Source organism: Dicentrarchus labrax, unplaced genomic scaffold (genome assembly GCF_905237075.1).
Source record: "Dicentrarchus labrax unplaced genomic scaffold, dlabrax2021, whole genome shotgun sequence".
Classification (NCBI taxonomy): Eukaryota; Metazoa; Chordata; class Actinopteri; family Moronidae; genus Dicentrarchus; species Dicentrarchus labrax.
Window position 1 is genome coordinate 19054502 of NW_026136702.1, and position 20116 is coordinate 19074617.

General features: G+C 40.4%; 1 protein-coding gene across 6 annotated transcripts in view; it reads right to left on the minus strand.

The window, feature by feature from the left end:
• The window catches only part of ehbp1 (EH domain binding protein 1), a 146021-nt gene that overhangs the window by 38896 nt on the left and 87009 nt on the right, over window positions 1-20116 (minus strand). For 3 of the 6 annotated variants that reach the window (XM_051420285.1, XM_051420284.1, XM_051420289.1), the window contains 3 exons: window positions 9418-9568; window positions 6364-6621; window positions 3282-3436 (listed from right to left, as the gene is read on the minus strand). In XM_051420285.1, the coding sequence (XP_051276245.1) occupies window positions 3282-3436; window positions 6364-6621; window positions 9418-9568 (564 nt within the window). The remainder of the gene's footprint in view (window positions 1-3281; window positions 3437-6363; window positions 6622-9417; window positions 9569-20116) is intronic. The other 3 variants (XM_051420291.1, XM_051420292.1, XM_051420290.1) reach the window with 2 other exon arrangements.

Sequence of the window (20116 nt, forward strand, 5' to 3'; positions counted from 1 at the left end):
AACATGTTCCACTGCTTGAGACGGAGAGAGATAGTCAAGCAGGGTGTGTAGAGCGGGGAAAGCTAATAGAGACAGCGTGGGTGGGGAACAAGCTGTAGATGGGGAGTTGTTACTTTAGCTTCAGATTATTGACTTTCAAAAACAATGTCAGCAATTAGTCTGTCCTCACTTTGCTTTGTTTGATAGTCTGTCAGCATCTACCAGCCTCTTCAAACCCTATGTCAAGTCAAATTGAGGCAAATTTATTTATAAAGTGCAATATACAAAATGGCCAATTAAACATTTTATAAGGCCAGAGCTTAAATGTGTGAAAGCGGTACTGTTCGTGTGTGTGCATGTAAAGACTCGGGCAGCAATCCATAAGAGCAGAGAGTACATTTAAATTACTGATTGCGAGAAAAGATAAAGGCCTTCTCTCACTCTACTGTAGGTCTGATGGTTTTATTTACTTGCTAAACAAAACAAAACAAAACTGGAATAAATCTTTTCATTGGGAGATTTGTTCAGTGTCAAATTAATGTTTGCTTTCCATTAACTTTAAAGCTGTAACCTCTAATACCTCGGTTGTGTGAAGGCCAAAGGTTTTGTCTCTAACAGATTTCTTGGGAAGAGATGACAAAAAAGAAATCTTCTAATAGTGAGTATTTTCACAAAAATGTCTCTTTGTCAAGAAATATAATTGTGACATCCACCTTTTCTTTTTATTGCGCAAATGCACGTTGGGTGGGTGCTCTGCTTTTGCAAAAAAAAAAACACAAGGGTACTTTGTCCCCCTTTCTTAGTGATTAAGCAATCATTCCCAGGTATAGTACATACCAGGTGGTAAAGTACCACCTGTTGTATACTGTTAGTGTAAGTCCATTAGGTAGAGCAAAAAAACACTGTTGGGTTCGGAGTTTGATTCCCATTTCAAGTACTCGTGGTACCATAACAGAAGGAGTCCATTAGTGACTGATTTTATGACTTTTTCACATATTTGTTTGCAGGAAAAAGTGTAACAATCACTGATAATTGGATGTCAAAGGATTTATTGGATTAATGTTTCTGTCCTTGTCGGAGAAGGATTTTTTTTTGTGTGTTGACTGGTAAAAACTGCAAGCCCCTGCAAAATCTACAGGACATTGTTGATTTAGCAAACGAGTAAATCCCTGGGGAGACTGATTAGGGCACCGTGGCTGTCTACCCAATTATTACTTACTGTTTAACTGTTGTGAATCTGACTACTGACACTCATACTCACTTCACTGGACTATAACCAGAGGTTAAACCACACTGCTTCAAAGTTAAACTGCTGCCACATTACAACCAGACCTGAATGAAAACCACACAGGAACACACCAATATGACCAAACAACATCTCTATTGGCCTTCCACGTTGTCTTAAAAAAGTACCAGTATACAATGTCTCTCTTTCTACCACGCGCACACACACACGCAGAACACCTGCCCACTTGGCTACCCCTTTGGCTCCCCTTTACACTCTGGGACAAGCAGATATTGGGGTGTTCTCTCTCTCCCTCCCTTTTTACACTTTCTTTCACTCTGTCTCTTTATCTCTCATCACTGCTATCATCACTGTGGCAGTAGTGAGTCAGTGCTTTTGGTGTGTGTGAGTCTGTGAATGTGCATGCAGGGGGCTGCGTGACTAACGTTGCAGTCTGCTGAGCGTCGCATGCCCTTATCATGCGCTACCAAGGCTGCGCATATACACAATCACTAATGAGAGGGAGAAAGCATGTGTGTGTGTGTGTGTGTGTGATGCTGCTGCAGGTCGTTCCACCCGCCTGAAGGACTTTTAGGATGCCCAATCCTCTTGGGACAGGACAGTTTATCCTTTTCTTAAAAGGACAGAAGAAGTAAACTCAGAAAACTGCACATACGCACACATTAATTGTAAAAACCTTTAATTAGGACATAACTAATTTGGTCTAGTGTCATTTTGTATAGCTTCACATTTATATCTTATTAGTCTACTGTCTATTAATTTAGGCTACTGTGCCAGCAAGCACAGTAAGTTGTTGTTATTGTTCAAGAACCCAATCAAACACCTGCAGATATAGTGTGACTATTTCATGACGAACTACATAAAAAATCATACCTGTTGCCCCATCACTCCTGCAATGCAACGGCTAATGATTTTTATCAATAAACATTTCTAAAAAGACAGTGATAGTTGGATAACACACTTCATCTGCTAACTGATAGTTTGATATTATTCTAAACGGAAAACACCAACAGAACACCAATAATAAAATCTCTAATTCTAAGTCAAGAATTGTTTAGAAATTCTATTAAATTCTGTTGAGATGGCCAGGTAGTGTGTTAAAAAATATGATGACTGTTAAGGTTTTTATCTTGCATGTAAAACCTCATGTTCAACTAGATATACCTACACACATTCATACTCTGATGATGATGGAGATGCAATGTAAGGAGCTGACCGCTGACTCAGGAGAAGTTCATAGTTCACTGGAATCAAAAATGAAATAACAGGTAGAACGAGGCACACACTCTTGGGTAAGGTGTTTTGGGTTAGGTGTCAACCAAATGGTGATTCTACTTCTGTGAGGGTCAAGTGGTAACACACACACACATGCACACTCCTTTGGCCATAAAGCACTAAGCCTTTTAGGCTTTGAACACAAGAGGGTGTTTATGTGAATTGATGATCAAAGACAACCTGTGTCGCCATAAGCACGGAGGGTTTTCACTTGTACTGACAGCCACATACACAGTCACTCACCTTATTCTACTTGACATTCAAAATCAATTAAACAGATGTTAAGAATGGTCAACTACTTGTCGTTGACTCAATATTCACATCAGACGATATAGGAACATGCAACAGCGACAACACCCCATCCCCACCAATCCACCACCACAACTGTCTGAAAAGGTCATAGTCAATAGAGGGAGACTGCTACACGTTATGTAGAGCATTATGATTCCAGTGTGTGTGTCTCACGTCTTTAGACAGACTCATATGGACACGAGAGGGATAAACTAAGGTCTTACATGAAGTGGTTCGACTAACTGATGTGTACACAGGGTCAGCAGGCTGACAGGGTCAATCGGACCTGATTGATTGGATGACCCTTTGATGGTGTGGAGAAAAAGGGGAGAGAGACTGATGAAGACACAGAGAGAGAGAGAGAGAGAGAGAGAGAGAGAGAGAGAGAGAGAGAGAGCAATAAAAAGGAAGAGAGGTGGAGAGAAATAAGATAGATAGAAAGAAAATAAAGATACCCAATGGGTGTTTTGAGGCAAGTATGTGCATATACCTCCAGTCCTTCTGCAGGGCTGAGTGGGGAGGTGGAGGATGCAGTTGGCGAGGATGAGGAAGAGGTGGAGGACGGGGATGAAGGGGAGGTGGCTCTTCTTGGGCTGACGTCCACCAGCTTCTTCAGCTTCAGATCCACATGTTTACTGTTTGTACCTGGAGGGAGGGAGAGAGAGAAAACAAAAGGATAATGAGCACAAACAGTGTATGTATAAAAGAAAACTACTACAAAACTAGACATTTGAATTAAAGCACTAAATGGACAGTACAGTACAGTACAGTACAGTACAGTACAGACACACACACACACACACACACACACACACACACACACACACACACACACACACACACACACACACACACACACACACACACACACACACACACACACACACACACACACACACACACACACACACACACACACACACACACACACCTCGACACCCTTAGAAGTTAAAAAGGAGAACGGGTAGACAACTAGTTTTGCATTCATGTTCACACATATACACACACACACAGTATACACACAAACACATGAGTAGAGAGATACACAGCATATATATATATATCTAATATTATGATGTATAAAAAAGATCTGGACAGACCAGGAAGCCTTAAGTCCGGTTTGTACTGCAGAGGTACTAAGTGTACATTGCTATCACCATGGTAACCACAGGGCAAGACAGAGCGAGAAAACCAGGGAAGATGAGGCAGAGGGAGTATGTTTCATTTTTAAAGCGTTTCTTCTCTCACACTCTCTTTCTCAAGAGTTTAATAATATCTAGTCTATTCTCATTGCTATTTAACAGCACCTCAAACTACAGCTTCCAAAATGACCATAAAGTTAGATAAAGACCTCTGTAAAACTATTAAAACAGAAAACTACTAATAACTAAAAATGAACAACTTCAATGGAATCTGTTACATAAGACTGAATTAGCTTTAGCTGAATGTACCTAATAAACTGGCAATTCTTTTTCAAATACACCAGATAAAAACTTTTCACTCAGCCTTGCTTTTACTGCTGTCCCTATTTTGTGTGTTCAACATTTACTACATCATTATCTTGTGTTAAAACCCTTACCAATGTTTTATTTTTTGTTGTTTTTGGGGTAACAGCTGATGCTCACTTTTAGGAGCCAAATTATTTCCATCTTCATGCAGAAATAATGGTCTATTCTGACAATTTCCTCCTTCTCTTCAATAAAACCTCTACTTTTGGCACCTTTCACATTAATTTTCTCCAAAACTATCATGTGATTCTCTTGTTAACTCCCTCCTCTCATTCAATCTGTCAAACCTTAACTCCCCCCCCATCCCTAATTTGTTGGTTCTAGTCTTTCTTCCTCCTTGTCCTTTTCTCCCCGTCTTCCTTCCCTCCCTGCTCCCTCTTTCTCTCTTTGCCTTCCAGTAGCTCCATACAGCTTTATTTTCCAGGGACTGGTAACCACAGCTCCCCTGCCAGGACAGACCACTGCACTGAAGAAGATGAAAGAACGGGAGGGCAACCGTTTCATGTGTCACCTCCCTCTGTGACACACACACACACACACGCACACGCACACACGCACTTCCCATGATGCATGCATACAGATGCCAAACATAGACATTCTCTCTTTAACTTTTTCCCAAACACACACACAAACGGACGTACAAAGAAACACATGAAAAGACTCACAGTATATGCCAAAACACAAATGCAGCATATACAGGGTGGAGGAGGTGGGGTGAGTGACCTGGGTTGCAGGAAAGTGTTGACAAAAATATTCAGGGGGGAAAACATGTACAGAATGAAGTGTGGTATCAGCTATTTCAGTGTTACGATCACCACCATCCATTTCCTTCAGGACTACATAAGAATTACCACCAACAAAGAACAAAAAAGAGAAACACAAACAGTGGGAAAAAAGTGCAGAGATACTGCACTTCAAAGCTGGAAGAAGTGTTTGTCTGTTTTCATGTTTGTTTCTTCTGGTACCTCACTGTACTCTCACATATCTCACATCGGCAGGAAATTCAGGAGGCAAATAAAATAAATTAAATACAAAACAAAGTAATTAGTTTACCTCTGAAGATTTGAGCAAATGCTTTCCTGAAGATATGATTTTATTTTTGTCTGGGGAGCACTTTTCAGAGTTTATTAATTACTACTTAAAGAAGTTCCTAATGAAAGAAAAAAAACACCAACAACAATATGACAGAACTCAACAAATGTATACTGTAAGTCAGCTGCTTCTGTGTGAAGCACCAATGAGCATGGAGCCAATAGGATGCAGCGGTCAAAGTAAATACAGGATAATTCATGATGATACACAGAGATAGACAGCATGCACTTAAGTGAGTGACTGAATGACAAAACAAGGCAGAGTGGTTTGAGTAAGAAAGTTAATTAGGGAGTTAGTAAAGCTTATATCAACATTTTTATGAGGGCAGTTTAGACTAGATGAAAGGTCTTGAGTAAGTGATTACGCTGCACTGCTTTGAAAAGGTGTGTTTATAGGGTGGGTGAGAAAAAGACACAAGTGGAAAAAGTCCACAAAACTTTACCACTTCAGTGCTTTTCGGATGTAAAGATGTAAGATCTACATCACAAAAAACTTTTAGTTCCTGTCTGCCTTATGACTATGTAGTAAACACTCTTTTCTTTACAAAGTACCTTATCAGCCTTACTGCAAAAAATAAAATCTCAAAAAAGTAAAAATGCCTTGTTTCTGGAAATGTGTTTTATTTTTCTTCAATAACTGAGTTTTTATTGCTTGTAATAAGCAGAACTTGTTCTAGTTTTAATACTACTACTAGAGAAGTATACCTCCTCTGTGGCTCTTCTTGAAGTTTCTTCCATTTTTTCCCCTGTTAAAATTGTTTTTTGGGGTCTAAGGACAGAGGATGTTGAATGTTGAAAGCCCACAGAGACAAATTGAGATTTGGGCTATATAAATAAAATTAGAATTTACTAAGTATGAGAGGAAGATGAAAAACTGACAACTGTATATATGCAGGAAATACATGAAGTAAATGAGTTAGTTGGAATAACAGTGAACCATGCAGCACTGCACAGCAGTTGCCAGTGATTTTACCCAGAGAAGCTAGCTCAGTGCCGGGGTTAGTAAGCTCCAGCGGCCCCTGGATGATGGAGGTAGTTGGAAGAGGGGCCTCCAGTGGCTGTGGGTTAGTAACCAGCGCAGACGCAGATGTGGCAGCAGCAACAGTATCATCATCAAAATCACCACCACCATCAAAATGGAGCTGCTCTTCCTCAGCCCTCCCCTCTTCCTCATCCTCACCCATTTCCCCATCACCGGCATCATCTTGACCTCTCACTCCATCAAAAACATCTGTGGGTACGGAGCGGGGAAGAGGGGAAACACAGAGGGAAGGAAGTATGAAAGGGAGTGAGTCAGGAAGACAAGAAAGTAAAGTGAGAAGTGAAAGGAGAGGAAAGAGAGAAAGAGTGAGGGTGGAAGGAAAGAGGGGAGAAGGATGAATTTATTAGTAGTGAAAGGAAAGGTGTTAAAGGAATAAAAGGTTAAAATGACGACACAGGGAGGAGTGCAGAAAAAAAAGCTTTGTTAGTTTGTGTTAACAGTAGTCCGTGGTAAAAGTACATGATTCAAAATCCCTGCCTTAAACATCATCATCCCCTCCGTCCCCTTAAGCATTCCAGTACACTTGTCACCCATGTCACCCTTTCTGTTTGCAAACAGATCATCAACCCGATATTTACTGCACTCTTTAAAACTAGGAGACTTAGACTTTGTAAGTCTGCACAGGACTGTAGAATTTAAGTGTGTGCAACTAATTAATAAATCTAATATCTTACAAATTTCCTGTGTCAAGCGGCACCAGACTCCACTTGAATGACAAGGAGGGACTTTGATTGATTGGTGTCCATCTATCTGTTTGAGTCCATGTGCATTGGCGCACAAATATCTGACACACAAAGTGAAACTGAGACCTCTGTTTAATTCCCCTCATTCAAAGATCTGCTGCCTGCCTTTCTTGTTCCAGATAAAAGAGGTAGGGCAAACAAAAACCACCAAAACATGAAAGCACATATTCCATTAAGTCTCCTGAGGGGCTCAATAGAAACAACAGTGTCTCCACATTAGGAACAAAAGAAAAAACAAGCTAGAAGAAACTCAAATGGAGACCTGAACAGCTCTAGCTGCATGGATAACCCACCATGGATTAAAACAAAACAATCAGTAAACAGCGTCTGACATAGCAAGCTCCCTCCTCTGCTATTTACTACTTGGTGGGTAGAGAGACCAAGAACAAAGAGAGAAGGAGGGAGAATCAAAATAACAGCGTTTCCTGTTATTTTTTTTTCTAATTTGCTAGCTACGATGCGGAGCGTGCTTGCAAGCGCCGTTCCTGCGTGGCTGGCTGGGGCCTAATTAATGGGAGGCCATGGTGATGGAGTTTGGAAAGTTTCTTTGCGGGCAGACACTTGGAGGGGGCAGCCCGAGCTGCATTAAAGGACTGTGAATGGTGTTGAGGGGAGAGAGGGAAAGAGAGGGAGAGAGAGAGAGAGAGAGAGAGAGAGAGAGAGAGAGAGAGAGAGAGAGAGAGAGAGAGAAAGAGAGTGTGGGGCTAGGATTAGCCGTTCTGCTCGGCAGGCCTTGTGTATCACAGCCAACAGCATTTCTCTCTTCTCCTCACCTCCTCCTCCTCCTCCCTTGTTCTGTTTTTTCCTCCAACTCCATTTTTAATGAGATCAACAATTAGTCCAATTCAGAAAAGCTGAAAGAGCAAATAAATCAAGTGCTACCCTCCCTCTCCCTCACTGTCTTTCTTCTGTCGTTTTACCTAACAAGTCGCTGATCTCACTTCTTGTTGTTTAGGGTTTAGTAGTTTTCGATTTGTTTGCTCATCCCCTTTTTCAACTTAAAAGAAACCCACCGCCACTCGCAGGCTACTGTTGCTTCTGACCTACCTACTTGTCCTTGTTCCTGTCTTTCTATATGTGATCTTGTCACTAGAGCTGCAACAATAAGTTGATTAATGAATCAGCTTGATTGAAGGGGAAATATTTGGCAACTATTTTGATAATTGATTAATCCTTTGAGGAACTTTTTTTAAACAGAAATGTCAAACATTGGTTCCAGCTTCTGAATTGTGAGAATTTTCTGCTTTTCTCTGTTCTATATCATAGTAAACTGAGTATTTGGTTGGTTAAACAAAAAGACATTGTAAGATGTCACCTTTTCACCTTTTTCTAACATTTTATAGACCTAACAATTATTCCAGAAAATGAATCAATAGTAAAAAATAATCACTAATTGCAGCCCTACTTGTCACTTAAACCTTACTCCTTCAATCTCCTCTCAATCTCTCTAAAACAAGAGGTCATGTCTCAATGTTTGACAGTCCCTCCATTTATTCTTAGAGTCATTCCTTCCTTCATCCCTACTATTAAAACATCAAAAGGCTTCTTTCCTTCTTCTCCTTGATCACAATAACAATACTCGTATTACTTTCTCTACTTCTTGCACTCTTAATCCTCACCTGTCTACACTCTCATCTTTCATTTGCATGCAGAACCACCCGATCTACCTGAATCTACCATGTAGAGGAATCTGAAACAAATGACTAGAGAGGCCTAATAATGGTCATTATCATAATAACCCCAATTTCAAGGAAATGGAAAGCAGTGGGAAATGTACATTTGCTACCCCTGCAAGCCATTATTAGAAGCGTTTGGTATTTTGAGCATAATTTGGCCGCACAATGTGTTGTGTTGATTAACAATTACTGGTAGAACGAGACGTGGGAGGAGTCGCAGGGTAAATTGCTGTTCTGAATATAAGGGTGGTGCATTTTAGACCCGTTGTCAAATGGCATTTTGTTTTTCTCTAAGGATTAGGCAGAACCCCTTTAGAGAGCATAATGGAAATGTGTGAGTCATGGCATTTGTGGGTGAAGAAAGTGAGCGTATGTCAAAAGCATGCTACTGTGACTTTTCTTTTGTATTACAATTAATGAGTATTAGTGAGATTTAGTGAGTTTGTTAATATAAGGCCTTCTAAATCAAATTCTAAAGGCATGTTCATAAAAACACAGTGTTCATAAAGAGGATGTGTTTATGTTTGCTTCTGCTGACTTGTGTGTGTGTTTAGGTGTGCGCTTACCTCCAGCAGGGCTAGCCTTGCTGCCCTTGCCTCTCTCAGTACTGGACACGTCCAGCATGCTCATGTCAGACATCTTGACTCCGGACCGAGCCTCAGCTATCAGCTGCCTTGCTCGCTCTCTCAGCTGTCTCCGTCGCTCTGCATCCCGCTCCTGCACGCACAAATATGCACAAAAATATGAACAAAAGAATTTCACTCTTGTACAGGTAAATCATGAAGAATGACAGGTTTGTATAACATATTATTTAAGGATCGTTAGGAATGTCCCAATCAAGTTTTTTGGCCCTGATCACAGTACACTGATTCAAAACTACAAAGTTAATAAGCTTAAATTATTGATCTGATATGAATGAAAGTATAAATGGGAAAATGTGATTGCTGAAACTGATGGGATTTGATCCACTAGAAGGAAGACACATCACTCTGTTGGAGTTTGAAGTACAGAAACAGTTGCAAAGTGGTGTTACAGAGTGGTGCTTCTTTTACCTCATAAACAATCTTTGGCAGAGTACAGAGTCAGAGTATAGCAAATCACCCTGTGCAACTAAATATTTTTTTGTCATTCACACATAAAGAGCAAAATGCTCAAAGTCTGTGATAAAGGAGTGCAGGACTGCAACAGTATCAGCCTGAGGTGGACAAAACACAGATAAGTTCAGTATAGAAAGGATCCAAGTTATTTTCATATTAGCTGATACTGATCTATTAAAATATTCCTATATCAGCCTGGATAGCGATCATTAGGATCAGCTCAGGACATCTCTAACGATCATACAATTTCACATTATTACATTATGACTACTTAAAGAACATAATACAAGCTTCACTGACACACCGACTACTACAAAATACATAGTAAGAGGTTTTGTTATCAAAATGGATGTACACATTTTAGTGCATTATAGAGTTAGGAGTGGATAGACACACACACAAACACACACACACATCATCCTTGCAGTAGACATACAATATTGAGCCGTCACCATCAGAGTAATGGCAGAAATGCCATTTTCAGGCCAATCCAATCTGATCGTACTGATAGCACAGGCCACACACACACACACACACACACACACACACACACACACACACACACACACACACACACACACACACACACACACACACCTTGATGATGTCAGCCAACAAACACTTAACTGATGAAGACTCAACCAAGCACACACTCAAGCACAGGTTGGAAGTACATATGGCAAGCAGGCAGAAATACACAAATGTTCAGGTCAGGTAATTCAAAATGACGTTTGAAGACAATGTGTTTTCCAGAAAGTAAGGGACACAAACATATAAAAGAAAGACAGAAAGAAACATAAGTAATTCAAAGCTGCTCTGAAAAGCAGATGGGGCAAAGTTATTTGAGTACATACTGATTCAGGTATTGAGGCTGTTGTGAGTGGTTGCAGACGAAGAATAAATCACTACTGAAGTCAATTCTGGATGAGACTATGGTAAAAAAAAATATTATTTTGACTCCTGCCTGCATGATTTAAGCCTCTGAGACAAAAACAACAGAAGCACACTAACACAGACTCCACCTTGCACTCACGCACACACTCGTCTCACACAACTCAACCTAAACACAAACACACACAACAGCTACACACGCTAAAAACTCTACCTTGTGCCCCCTTTTCCCAAACATACACAACCACATATGACCCAAGGGAGAGTGAAGCTGCATTTTTCTGTCACTGTTCTACCTCCCTGTGGTTTCCTGTTAATCAGGCTTCTCCATATTGAGGCTGGGGTTTTAGGGCTGGCCTATTGAAGCCGCCCATTTATCCATTAACAAAACAAGCAGCGCCCGCTAATGAGCTACATCTCTCCATTTCCATGTCAATTGTTTGTTTGTAGCCATTGTTATGTCAGGACAATGGGGCTGTATTGTAAATGACAGCAACCCTAATGCACTCTGTGTGTGTGTGTGTGTGTGTGTGTGTGTGTGTGTGTGTGTAAAAGAGAGAGAGCCCAAGGGGATGCCCACAGGGAGAAGGGAACACACCTTAGAGAGAGACTGATAAAGAGAGAGAGAGAGAGACAGAGACCGAAAAAAGAGATAAAGAGAGGGGAGGGAAGTGAGGGGGGAAACTGGTGTTGATACTTGCTTGTAGAAAAGTATTGAGTGTCAAGCATAACAACACTTATCCCAGCGCTCATTCAGAATAATTCCATGTAGCAAAGAAGGGAATTATGATTTCTAAATTTGAAAGAGTGTCGTTATCCTTAAATCCTGGAAACTTTTTTTCCTTAGCACTTACAAGACCAAACTAAATACATCAGTAACAAAGACAAAACACCTTAATCTGGCTATTCTTTTCAATTGTTGAAAACAAGATTTCACAACCTCGACAGACACTTTAAGGTAAGGTCAAGCATCACAGCTAGATTACCTATAGCATGCTTAGTGTCGACAGATAGAAATCAAAGCTCAGATTGCAGGAGGTTCACAGATTCATTTTGTTGTTGGACATTTTGTGACATCCATAACTTAACAGGCAAAAATATAAGACCAGTATTACAAGATATTAACCAGTAGTTATCATTATCAGTGGAACAGTGGAATTTCAATTTGTGTTTACATTTACATGACCTGAGAACATGATGTACAAAATAGGACCTAAGATTGAATTTGTGTTTAGATTTAAAAGGTGTGTAACATTTAAGATGATCCAATAAAACAAATGGAATACAATATTCAAAGGTATGTTTTTATTAGTGTATAATCATCTGAAAATAAGAATTTGTTGTGTTTTCCTAACCTTAGAATGAGCCGTTTATATTTACAGACACTACAGGTCGCCTTTCATGGCGGCCGCCATGTTTAACTGTCTGTCTTTAACTGTGTTGTTTTCTTCTTTCTTTCTGTCCTTACTTCCTTATTTCTCACTATGTCTTCTATGCAGGTGACTCCCTGCTTTTATAAATGTAATATGATAACCAGTAATGTCCCTGATGGCCTTCTGGCTATGGACTGGTTCTGATATCCAATCTGGCCTTAACAGATATGGATACAACTACCAATTTAAGTGTGCCTGTGTGTGTATATATATATTACATTATATTATATTATAGTATATACACACACACATACAGCTCGAGCCCCAACAAACATCCCACTGTATTATTGTTGTCGGCCATTTTGGGGACAGGAAATGGGAAATTGACTTTGCCTTTCCAGAGGCTAGGATTAACGCTACAGAAAAATGCATCTGCCTAGTGCCTAGCTCAGTCAGCTACAGAGCCACTGATTAGAAAAATATGAGTATGTGTTTGGAAGGTGAAATGAGGAAAGGAGAGGAGCAAAGAGGTTGTTTTTTGTTACATAAAGTACAATGTGTGACACAATCTAGGAGCAAATCTTTCTGAGTGTGTATACTTGTGTGCATGTGTGATTTATAACAGTTGAAATATGTGTGCGTTGTACATGTATTGCTAAGAAATCAAGTTCAACTATAGGAACTGAAAGGACAACTTGAGGTGGACAAATGTTTTGGGTTTCATTATCAAACAAAAAAACACATCCATGATGCAAGTGTACAAAAACAGCTTCTTATATACTTGGCAAGTACATATGAAGTCTAGACAGCTAAGTAAAAAATATGTATGAAAGGAGCTGGACACAATGCAGAGACATTGCCCACAGGGGCATCATTTTGGGTATTTTAAAATTCCAGCTCTTTGTGGGACCTATTGAGATTTGATGTCTGTCACCCAACTGTTACCAACACTGACATCCCAATTACAACTCATTGTTCTGTAGGAACACGATATGCCAGAACTTTTTTCATTCACAGGGCAGACTCGTTGACCAAGTGGTAAAGACATGCCATCTAGTGGACATTATTCTACAACAAAGTGATGAGCATGCTCGCCATTTCCAACTTGGAAAGTGGCGATGGATATCATGCGTAACAGGGAAAACAAACACATGCAGCCATTTTATTTGGCAACACAGGACACTAACAACCAGTGGATTTAAAAGCCATGGGGACGCAACTTTGAAAAAAAGCAGAACGCACAAACCCGACCAGCCGCATCGTTACATGATCAAAGCCAGGATGCAAAAAGAGTTGAAAAAAGGAGGAAAGAAAGCGTGTCAGCTGGTGGTCAGTGGGTAGCACAGCTTCAAGAATGGAGACTCAGGGGGAGAAGAGACTTTTCTTTTTCAAATGGCGACAGGAAGAACAATCGTGTACTGTGTCTTCCATTGACTGCTGGGAACCTCCAGGGGAAGAGAGGCTAAACGGTTGAGTGCAAGGCTGAGACAGAGGTCTCCTCTGTGGGCTTGGCGTCGGGGTGAGGACCCCTCTCCGCTCTGGAAGCTCTTTTTTTAGCAGGGGGAGCAGGTTGTCTCCTTGGTTGCTCTTTTCTGGGCAAGAAGAAAGAGGGAGGGAGGACATGCACCACTGGTCATGTACAGAGACCTGGCGTGGGCACAGAGTGATGCCACACAAACACACATACACACACAATCACTATCTAAAAGGGTCTGCCAACCTCCCAGATAGCCAGCCAGTCTGGCAGCCAGTCATGCAGTTCCAGACATTTGTCATGACAGGCTAATTCACAGTCAAGAGGTGCTTTAGGTCTCTATCTTGTCCAGGCACGCACACGCACACGCACACACACACACACACACACGTTAAAGAGCTACAGAACCCACACAAAACCAATCACATAGCTGTGTAATCACACACTTGAAAACATTGTTTTGCCAGAGAGATGCAGGTAGAACTCCGTCAGTGGTTAAACTGCTGTAACTTCATTCAAAGCCATTCTACCACAACAACTAACACACACACACACCACCTGCTTTTTGTTGTATTTAATTGTGCTCTATAAATAAACTGAATTTGTAATACTCTTAATATTCCCAATAATCATAAACAAGAACACTAAAACATAAAATGGCTTTTCTTAAACCATACCGCTATATGTACACTTTCTGAAATTATGTTTATCAGGAAAGTACATGCTAAAGATCCCAAACTAGCTTCCTGGTTATCATAGGAGTTAGCACAGAGAAGGAACACAATAATTATGTGTAACTTCTGTTGCTGTTGGACTTCATATGGCTGATTTGAATCTGTTATGGCTGACCACATTTCCATTACACTGCACTACTACACTGTACGGATTATCTGTGATAAGGTGTTGATCAGGTGTTGAGATGTACAATGTGTCACCAGGTCAGGTTTGAAAAGAGGACTGATGGTAAGGTGGGGGAGATGAAGCCACAGCAACATATTCTTTGTGGCTGGAACCAATGGGGTTTATGGGAAATGTGGTCTTCAGTTTGGCTCCGGTATTTGTGTGCTGTAACAGTACCACGAAGCATCGCAATTAATGCAACGACAATATAAGCAAAAATTATTTATGTTCCAAATTAAAAAAAAATCTATTACTTTTAAAACCGCTTATTAAATTTCAAATTTTGGTTGCGAGAGAGAGAGAGAGAGAGAGAGAGAGAGAGAGAGAGAGCTTATCGGCTGGCTCCAGACGGAGTGCGCGGATCAATGAGCATGCGAGGCCCACAGTGATCAATGCATTTGATAAAGAATTAAAGAAGAGCCACTGTACATGGCTATCAAAGAACCAGGACACGGCCTAATTATGATTCGACGGGTGCGTGCCCATGATAGGGGTCTCTCTCTGTGTGTGTGTGTGTGTGTGTGTGTGTGTGTGTGTGTGTGTGTGTCATATGTACATAAATATAAATCTGTGAGATTTCAGCATGGAAGTGGTGTGGAAGTGCAGGATGTGTACCTGTGTGTCAGTGTATACGTGTATGTGTGTGTATGTATGTGTGTATGAATGTGTGTGTGTGTATGTGTGTGGGTTTGAATATTAGTGTGTATATGTTTGTGTGTGAATGGTTGGACTGTGTGCATGTTTATCTGTCAGAAGTGTCCTGTTGCTGTGGTTTGTGGTAGTAAAACTAAGCTTTAGTTTATACACTATATGTGGAAAATGTAATGACTGTGTGTGTGCCTGTATACATTTGTAACGTGAGAATGATGATGATGATGATGATGATGATGATGATGATGATGATGATGAAATTATTAAGTTTAAATCGTTTTTTTTTATGGTGTCACCTAATCATTAATGAGTCACATACTGATTAATGATTAGGTGCCTTTCAATTTCAATTTGAGCTTTTTTGGTATGAAAAGACAGTGCCTATATTGCCAGAGCAAGCAGATATTATACCGTTATAAAAACAATAACAATAATAATTATACTAAATGTATGAATTTGTACATATTTGTACAATCACAATCCAAAATTTGTGACACAGTTGTGACATTACCAAGCAAACAAACAACAAATACAGGGAATATTGTTTGTATTAGTTAAAATAAATCAAATATGGATACGTTGAATGTATGTGTCACAAATTCACAAAAGGTGTGGGTGAGAGACATTTTTGGGCAAATAAATGTGTGTGTTTGACTTCTGAGGTTCTGTTTAACTGTGGTTTCACATTTGAATTAACACTTTGTCCTCAGCATTGTGTGTGTTTGTATGTATATGGTTAACAAGAGCACTTGGACATTAGGACTGGTAGAACAGGTAAAATGGAGCATGAACACTATCACACACACACACACACACACACACACACACACACACACACACACACACACACACACACACACACACACAAAGTCAGAGGAGCTTGTCACTGTGACAGGCGAGTAAGATGGGAAGGTTTTGCCCTTTAAAAAGACGGGATAATTACTGGTGAGAGAGAGACTGAGAGAAAAGGAGAAAGAACATGAGCTGAACTTTGTGATGGTGGGTGACAGAAAAACACAGGTAACCCGTAACTGCACAAGATCCTTTACAAGCAAAAAGGGGCAGTCATTGTGTCTGACTCCAAAATAAGTTCCCCCCTTTTGAAAAAGCAGACTCTGACATTGTTGATAGTTAGATGCAATATGGGCTACTGTCAATTAGATCAAAGACATACAGAGACCTACACAAGAGTTACTACATTTGAAGACAGATCAGTCTCTTCTGAAAAAGTAGTTTTAAGTAGTGACTAATTAAAATGATCTATGTAACATTTTTAAATGGTTGGACATTTACTGTAAGTCAGTTCGGATTTGTTGGGGCCTAAACAGTGTAACTCTTTCAATGATGATAAAAACTAATTTCCCCCCATTTTTTTAATGCAAAAACTTTATCAGGAACTTTTTCAGGAAACTGGGAACTTCACCTCAGCCTAAGAACCTAGTACCAGTTTTGGTAAAGTTCTTTAGTCTGGCATCACCAGATTAATTTACAAATGCAAATGAGTCTGGAACCTTTCAGTTCATTTTTTATTTCCAATGGGCGTTATCATTCGGCGCAGACTAAAAATGCCTCTCGACGCAATTGGATAGACCTACAACCAATCAGAGGACAGAAATGTGTGTAGTGTAGTAAATAAAACTTTCCAAATCCTGTCGGAAGTACTGCAAACACATCTTATCAACAAAAGCTTTCACTGTAGTTGTTTGTGCTTTTAGAGAAAATATACAGTCCAGTTTATTTAATACTGACGTGACAATAGATTCAACAGAAAGAGCTCCACATCAGCGGCAGCTATCTTGGTTGTACAAAAATGCTTTAACAGCTAACAAGGTTGTGCTCCTCTGTACTTCTATCTTATCAAACCTCCCTATATTAGATAAACAGTTGTGATTGGCCTGACCAGACCCAGGACTGGTGGAAATCTGTCCGAACAGGAGGGAGTCACAACTGTCAACAGGACTTGGAAGTGAACATTCTTTTAATGATATTAATGTTAAAATTACATTCATTGTAAGCCAGAGAAAAAGCATGCAAGAGTAGTTAGAACTTGATTCCCTTTGCTAATTGTATGTATAAGTTATGTATTAAAGACTCTTGTCTCTGTTAGTTGAAAAGCCGACCCACAAAGGTATGTACCTCAGAGGTATGTGAAGTCCTACATTAATTAATTACGAAGTATCATGGCTTTTTATGTATGGGGGTTTTAGGTATCAAATCAATGCTCTTTAGCAATTCTTTAGGCACTTAGTAAAGTTGTGGGATCACTTTTTCATATGCAACATTAAATATTCTCTCGGACTTCTGAGGACTTTATCCTTCATATTGTATCCATACAAAGCAGCCTGAAGAAAAAGCAAGGCAGACCAGGACTACAGGGTGGACATGAAAAACATTTTGGCCCTTCCACTTGGTCAAACGTGAACATGAGGCATGTGATAACTTGACAATGAGAGAAGTGAGAAAGAAAGAGAGGTACATGTGTTCAGAAGAGGTATGTAAGTGTGTGTGTATTACAGCATTCCTCTCTGATGGCTTGATCAGCTCTTGTGATGCAATTGAGAGAGCTGTCTTTCTCTTACTCGTTAACACACACACACACACACACACACACACACACACACACACACACACACACACACACACACACACACACACACACACACACACACACACACACACACACACACACACACACACACACAATTTAGAGACTGCCTTTGATCTCCACTCCAGTCAATTCAGCCACGACACATATCCTCACCCTCCAACACAAGCACACACACAGTCCAAAGAACCTGCCCACCAAACTATTTAGTTTCATTAGGGGCAGATTCTTCAAAAAGAAGAGAGAGAGCGAGAGAAAGGGAGGGGGCTGAAGGAAGAGGAAGAAGAGAAGAAAGGGAAAAAAAAGGGAGAGCTGGGAGAAGAAAGGGACAGCAGCCACATTAAAATGAAACCTGGAGAAAAACTATTACTGCTGGGAGAAAGTTGAAAAGGAGAGAGGACAGGAGGAGGAGGGGGGAGTAAAGGATAAAGTGTGGACAAAAAAGGAGAGTGCAAAAGGCCATATTTGCATTTTTAAAATAGACATTTTTTCAATATTTGCTGCAAAGACAGCCCTTCACTAGTGGCCTGTTCAATAGGCAAACCCAAGAGAAGAAAACTGGGGCTCAAAGCTTCCTAAAAAATTCTTTAATTAGAGTATATGTTTTTTAGAGTTGTAAGATTATCAAATGATGACAGGATTATGTCAGATTATATGCATATATTGTAAATGTAAAGATAGGGGAGTAAGTACACTAACAGTATTCTGGTATTTGTATTACAAAATGCTTTCTCAGTTGCAATTTGAGCTTAAGATGTGAGCTTTTGGATTATGACGCTCAAATTCGGTAATAATAATGAGAACATGCCACTGTTCTCAAACATAAACTTATGTGTCCTGGATGTGCCAGGCAAGTTCACCTTCACCTTTCTACTTGTTTGGCATTAGGGCAATAATAGGTAGCCTGGTAAAATGTGTATATATTTTTTTATAATCATCTGTATGGAATACAGTATAATCAGAATTACTCAGACACATTGTCTCTTTGAATGCCAAGGTTCAGCCAGAGGGCTTTGTTTTGGCCACCAGTGACATAAATGAAAGAAAGAAAGAGTGAATGCACAGAGGTGAAAATGAGGACATGAATGCAGTCAAGTCAGGATCAAAGGGCAGACAGGAGATGGGAGTAGATGACAACACCCACAGGTCACAACAGCAGAGACCCAGGAGTCCCCTGTTCCTCTGGAAGAGAGGGAGAGGGAGCGGTGGAGGAAAAGGAGGAGCGGGAGGAGGAGGTGGTTGGGGTGCTGGTCGGCAAAAATCAAACGGGACCCAATTATAGGAATCACAACGAGTCAGTGAGCAGGGGAACTCTCTTACCTGGAAAACACCAAGGCATTTGCGTGCACTCTTGAACGCATTCCACAAGCACACACACTCACGCTCTCAAAAGAATGCTAAAGTGCACAGGTGCTATATACTTGCACACGTATTTTTGCCTTACAGTTTTGCAAAGACACACCCACACAGGAGCATATGCTTGTGTGACCACATGCACACAAACACGCATACATACACTTCTTCCAAACCTAGTGTGGATCCTGATAATTAGCCTGGCCAGGCCGGTGTGAAATTACTGTTCTCATCTGCTAATGGATGAGAAGACCTGAAGCGAATAGACACACATGCACACTCGCACTCACCTCCATTAAAATAATAACAGTGGGAAAGACTAAAAGAGCAAAAGAAAGACAAACAAAAATTGGGATTTCTGCAATGAGGATACAATGAGAGAATGTAAATATTGTTTAGGGAAGCTTGTTACATACAGGCTGCTATGTGGTAAGTGGATGGTGAGATTACAAGGCATCTGCACTATGACTACTGATATGTTATGAAGGCCAAGGCAAGACAAGATGGAGAGAACAGGAAGATGAGATGGGGCAGAAAAACAGAGAAAAGACAGTGAGAAAGAAAAACTAAAAAAAATGGGGTAAAAACTAGATGGACACGAAAAGAGGGACAGAGTGAGAGAAAGAGAAAGTGACTGAGAAGACAGGGAGGGAGAGAAAGAGAGAAAACTGAACCTGTGACCTTAGATGAAAGAACCAGTCACTGTAGGCTACAATTAGGGATGGCAGGAGGGAGAGCATAGGTCAAGAGAACAGGGCTACACACACACACACACACACACACACACACACACACACACACACACACACACACACACACACACACACACACACACACAGTGCTATTCATGTTGATGGCAGGCAGTCACTATAGTTGTGGATGTGTATTGATATTTACATTTAATTTTTTACTCACTTTATT